Source organism: Salvelinus alpinus, chromosome 2 (assembly GCF_045679555.1).
Source record: "Salvelinus alpinus chromosome 2, SLU_Salpinus.1, whole genome shotgun sequence".
NCBI classification, from domain to species: Eukaryota; Metazoa; Chordata; class Actinopteri; order Salmoniformes; family Salmonidae; genus Salvelinus; species Salvelinus alpinus.
In genome coordinates, this window is record NC_092087.1 from 30,012,551 (window position 1) to 30,018,550 (window position 6,000).

At 39.6% G+C, this 6,000-nt stretch overlaps 1 protein-coding gene across 2 annotated transcripts in view; it reads right to left on the reverse strand.

The window, feature by feature from the left end:
• The window catches only part of LOC139558528 (immunoglobulin superfamily member 21-like), a 307,618-nt gene extending 303,520 nt beyond the window's left edge, over positions 1 to 4,098 (reverse strand). Inside the window, exon 1 of one of the 2 annotated variants that reach the window (XM_071373699.1) lies at positions 3,637 to 4,098. In XM_071373699.1, the coding sequence (XP_071229800.1) occupies positions 3,637 to 3,775 (139 nt within the window). In that variant the 5' untranslated portion in view covers positions 3,776 to 4,098. The remainder of the gene's footprint in view (positions 1 to 3,636) is intronic. The other variant, XM_071373706.1, reaches the window with a different exon arrangement.
• Between the last annotated feature and the right edge of the window lie 1,902 nt (positions 4,099 to 6,000).

Genomic DNA, 6,000 nt, shown 5'->3' on the forward strand with positions numbered 1-6,000 from the left:
ATATTGTACGATCAAGAATTTAGCACGAGGCAGTTTAATTTGGAGACACAAATATGCTAATGCGGAACAGCACCCCCTATAGTTGCAAGAAGTTAAAGATGCACTATGCATAAATCGCTCCGCCATTTCCTGTTTGCTAAATTTCTAATAGTTAGACTTATTTCAGTTTATGTGATAAAACAAGCAAGTATAGTGTAGAGAATCATTGTACCATCTAAATTGCTGTGAAATATATATTTTCCATAACCCAAAATATTGTATTTTCAGCTGTTTGAAGCTGGTGTACAAAACCGAAGGGTAAAAGAGCAGAAACTAAATTTAAGAATGAAACATAGAAATAGCACACAAAGAACAGATCTACCACTTAGACTTGCTATCAATGAGAATCATAAATATACAGTACCAGTCAAAAGTTTGAACACACCTACCCATTCCAAGGTTTTTCTTTATTTGCACTATTTTCTATATTGTAGAATAATAGTGAAGACATCAAACCATGAAATAGCACACATGGAATCATGTAGTAACCAAAAAAGTGATTAACAAATCTAAATATATTATATATTTGAGATTCTTCAAAGTAGCCACCCTTTGCCAGGTTGTCAGTTTTGCACACTCTTGGCATTATCTCAACCAGCTTCATGAGGTAGTCACCTGGAATGCATTTCAATTCAAAGGAGTGCTTTGTTAAAAGTGAATTTGTGGAATTTCATTCCTTCTTAATGCGTTTGAGCCAATCAGTTTTATTGTGACAAGGTATGGGTGGTATACAGAGATATCCTTATTTGGTAAAATACCATATCATGGCAAGAACAGCTCAAACATGCAAAGAGAAACGACAGTCCATCAGTACTTTAAGAATGTCAGTCAACTTTGAAAGTTTCTACAAGTGCAGTCGCAAAAACCATCAAGCGTTATGATTAAACTGGCTCTCACGAGGACCGCCACAGGAAAGGAAGACCCAAAGTTATCTCTGCTGCAGAGGTTAAGTTCATCGGAGTTAACTGCACCTCAGATTGCAGCCCAAATAAATGCTTCACAGAGTTCAAGTAACAGACACATCTCAACATCAACTGTTTAGAGGAGACTGAGTGAATCAGGCCTTCATGGTCGAATTGCTGCAAAGAAACCACTACTAAAGGACACCAATAAGAAGAAGAGACTTGCGTGGGCCAAGAAACACGAGCAATGGACATAAGACCGGTGGAAATCTGTACTTTCGTCTGATGAGTCCAAATGTTTTATTTTTGGTTCCAACCGCCGTGTCTTTGTGAGACTACAGAGTAGGTGAACGGATGATCTCCGTATGTGTGGTTCCCACCGTGAAGCATGGAGAAGGAGGTGTGATGGTGTGGGGGTGCTTTGCTGGTGACACTGTCTGTGATTTATTTAGTATTCAAGGCACACTTAAGCAGCATGGCTACCACAGCATTCTGCAGCGAAGTGCCATCCCATCTGGTTAGCGCTTAGCGGGACAATATTTTTTTCTTCAAAAGGACAGTGACCCAGCACACCTCCAGGCTGTGTAAGGGCTATTTGACCAATAAGGAGAGTGATGGAGTGCTGCATCAGATGACCTGGCCTCCACAATCACTCAACCTCAAACCCAATGGAGATGGTTTGGGATGAGTTGGACCACAGAGTGAAGGAAAAGCAGCCAACAAGTGCTCAGAATATGTGGGAACTCCTTCAAGAAAGCTGGAAAAGCATTGCAGGTGAAGCTGGTTGAGAGATTGCCAATAGTGTTCTGTGAAGAGGCGACTCCGTGATGCTGGCCTTTTAGGCAGAGTTGTCCAGTGTCTGTGTTCTTTTGTCCATCTTAATCTTTCATTTTTATTGGCAAGTCTGAGATATGGCTTTTTGGCTTTGCAACTCGCATCCCGGAGTTGCCACTTCACTGTTGACGTTGAGACTGGTGTTTTGCAGGTACTATTTAATGAAGCTGCCAGTTGAGGACTTGTGAGGCGTCTGTTTCTCAAACTAGACACTCTAATGTACTTGTCCTCTTGCTCAGTTGTGCACTGGGGCCTCCCACTCCTCTTTCTGTTCTGGTTAGAGCCAGTTTGTGCTGTTCTGTGAAGGAAGTAGTACACAGTGTTGTACGAGATCTTCAGTTTCTTGGCAATTTCTCGCATGGAATAGCCTTCATTTCTCAGAACAAGAATAGACTGACGAGTTTCAGAAAAAAGTTATTTGTTTCTGGCCATTTTGAGCCTGTAATCAAACCCACAAATGCTGACGCTCGAGATACTCAACTAGTCTAAAAAAGACCAGTTTTCTTGCTTCTTTAATCAGAACAACAGTTTTCAGCTGTGCTAACATAATTGCAAAAGGGTTATCTAATGATCAATTAGCCTTTTAAAATTATAAACTTGTTTTAGCTAACACAACGTGCCATTGGAACACAGGAGTGATGGTTGCTGATAATGGGCCTCTGTACGCCTATGTAGATATTCCATTAAAAATCTGCCGTTTCCAGCTACAATAGTCATTTACAACATGAACAATGTCTACACTGTATTTCTGATCAATTTGATGTTATTTTAATGGACAAAGAAATTATTCTGTAAGTCAATTTCTAAGTGACATCAAACTTTTGAACGGTAGTGTATATATAAATCACATTTCTATGTGAATTTTGTCAGGTGGCCTAAAAAGTTACATATTGCAGCTTTACGGAAAAATGTGTGCTTCAATGCTGTAGAATCTGGCCAGATCTTTGAGTGTCAGACAAATAAACGAAATCTACTCTAACAGTGACTGTGCTGTAGCCTAGTTTGGCTAAATAAAAGTTATTGATCTACATCTTAAATGTAAGCCTAATGCAAGACAACAGGAGCCCATGGAATAGCCTTCAATTGTTTATAAAAAAATATGCAGCAGTACACAATGCCTTGATCTTATGAGAAAGTTCCAGTATCCAGGCAGTTTTTCATCCGTTTCCTACTCCCCATTATAACTATTACACGTGGGAGATAAATAAATGTACCAATTGTCTTCATTCACTGTTATTTCGTTATTATTAGAAGTCTGGTCCTGGCTGTATTCATGGGCTATGGAGAACACTTGAGCTAAGGCTGCATTCAATGTGAGTCACCCAGGAGCCTGAAACATAACGGTAGCCTATAGCTGAATGCCATAATTCACAGGCAGCTAATCTGTTAGCGATCAGAAGTAGTAATGATAACAATCATAATAAAATAACAAGAAGAAGATAATTACTTGATTTCACACTGTAAAGTTTATGGACCATTTGCAAGAAATACCATGATGTGTGATGCACACTTCCTCCATCTATGCTTTCCTTTACCAAACCCTAGTACCCAACGATACCATATCTGAGGATGCCAGCAGTCAAAACTGAAGCTGCGGAGGAATACCATTTTAGGGTCTTCAAGGAAACCATTCACTTTATCGGAACGGGGAAAAGTTGAGGCAATTCTATGTGCATGCATATTGAATGCTATGGTTCATAATATGAGCGGCCAACATTTAAACTGTTTCAAATGTACATGGACTCCGCCATCTGCCTTCCACAGCGTCTCTGAAATTATGACCTCACGAATTCTTAAAATGTGAGAGGCTTTTTTTATTCAACTCTCACATACTGTCTTTTATGCATAAATGATGACTTACCAACGGCTAAATCCAGCAGATCTGCGAACAAGAGGAGACACAAAGAGAAGACAGTCATCTTTCCCTTATTTTGCAATAAATCCCAAACTCCATCTGCGTTTACATGCTCCCCATTTGTCGGCTGCGTAATCCCCACCATTCCAAAGGTGTGAGATCGAGAGGTGCCCACAAACTGTTCATGATGCAGTTCAAGTATAAATAGAAATATGATAAATTCGTTCCAAGTACACTTAAATTACAGCAAAGAGGACCAATAATCGTCAAATGAAACGGTTCCTCAACTGCGTAGAAAAATATTTTCCTGCTAGACAATCAACGTTAAGCAGTGCAGTCGATGATTAGAAAAAAATGATATAGGTTGGATGAAATTCTATGCTTCTCAGTCAATGCTCTTCTCTCTCGCCCGCGCGCTCTATCCTCCCGCCCTCCAGCACACACGCAAGCACACAGTCACTCCTGATCACTCGCTCTTTATTTCACACAATTTTCCTTAATCCTACCCTGGCTCTAAACCCTTCCCCCTCGAATTCTGTCCACTAAACCGATTTATTTCTGCAGGATTTTGTTTTTCTTTAGTGGAAAGGTTTTTAAAGATCATTATAACATCCTCTATACTGCAACGCCTTATTCTACTGTACATTAACGCAATGAAATGGGATAGTTTCAGCATCTTTAGCTGGCGCTATACTATAGCACCATCACCATGAAAAACTATGAATTAATCCCGAAGTGCACCTTGCCCCTATTAAAAAAACAGAAAACCTTTTGCCCCAATATTTGCATTTTAGTAGCCTGCGCAAAGCTCCTAATGCAAGTGTAGGATTATGTCAGTTTCTCTCCCCTCCTTTACTCTTTATCATGAGTATGTCCCATGATCAAATACAAATGAGGTATGGATGTTATTGTGAATTTAGTGTCCACACATACGTTATTTGTAAACTCTGCATTTGGCCAATTCTTGAAAATCATCCACAATAGATTGAATAAGGCATATGCATATGTTATCCTCTATGCACTCACTGCAGATGCTCACAAAATGTCATCAAATCAGCAGAGTTAGATTTTGAACTCAGAGACAGCGTTGCTACTGGAACAAATCTAGATGAAATTGTATGTTCTCACTGTACACAAACAGACACCTGAAGTTGCTTCAAGGTTCACATAATGCAAAATGTTTGTAGGGTTTATCCTATCCTATGTTCACTTCCACCCACAGACCAGGTTGTAATCCCCAATATTATTGAGTATACAGTATGCACTCTGATTTTTAGATAAATAGCAGTAGCTTACAACAATGGATTTGGAGCAAATGGTGGCATATTTGATTCTCTTTGGTCAGTGGATTGTATAAAGATGTTTGCATTTTGAATGACCTTGCCTATAAAACAAGGATAGAGAATACATAAAAAGAGAAAAATAGAAGGAAAAAGTTGTCATAAATGGCTAAAGACAGTCTTATTCCCTGGAGCATTTAATTGCACTGCTGTAGAGGAACTGGCCTCAGTGCAGAAGAGGCTGCTGTCTGGGATAAGGTCTGCAGTACTAATGCACTATCACACATCTCTAGAGGGCAGTGTCAACAACAATTTATTGAGGCAACAGAGCTGAACGTGTTCCTGTCCATATGGCACCTGCCCCATGAACAAAGAGGGGTCTGCAGTCTCGAGGGGATACACATCTTCTACTGTTGTCATGTATGGTGTGGCCAGCACAGGTTTCATACCAACAGAAATTAAGTTAGGGTACACAAAGGGATGCCTTTGGTTCGATAAGCCGTAAATGGTGTTTATTCCTTTATTTGTGGACTGAAGGATAGCAGGGGAGAGTCAGACTGACACAGAGGTAGATAGGGTTAAGTCTAAATCCTGTTTTATTTTGTCCCAGATACCTTCCACAGTATTTATTTGTATCTATCTTTAACTGAGTTACACTGGTCGGAAGACATTCTCTGTTTTCATTGACACCTGTACTAAAAATGCACTTGTACTGTATACCACATGCATAGCAATAGCATGTCATACCATCCTTTGCCACTCATCAATTTTTTTTGCTTCAGGACAGAAAAAACGGAAAATACAATGCATTAAGGAAGATTTGTTTCCAGGGTCTGTTTAAGGTGATGCTACAGAGCTTTTGTATAATTTCAACCAGTAGTTATGAAAGTAGCGCTCGTGAGCAAAAACGGGTCAGCAAAAATGTTGCACAATTGTGTACAACGTCCTCCATTTTGTATGATATGTTACCTTCTGTAAAAAAAATTGTTGTGCAATTGGTATGTTACGAATTTGTAAGTGCTGAAGATCCCATTCAATCTCTTTAAGCAGTTACATCAAGGTTTCTGAACGTCATGGCTCAGTTGGAAGA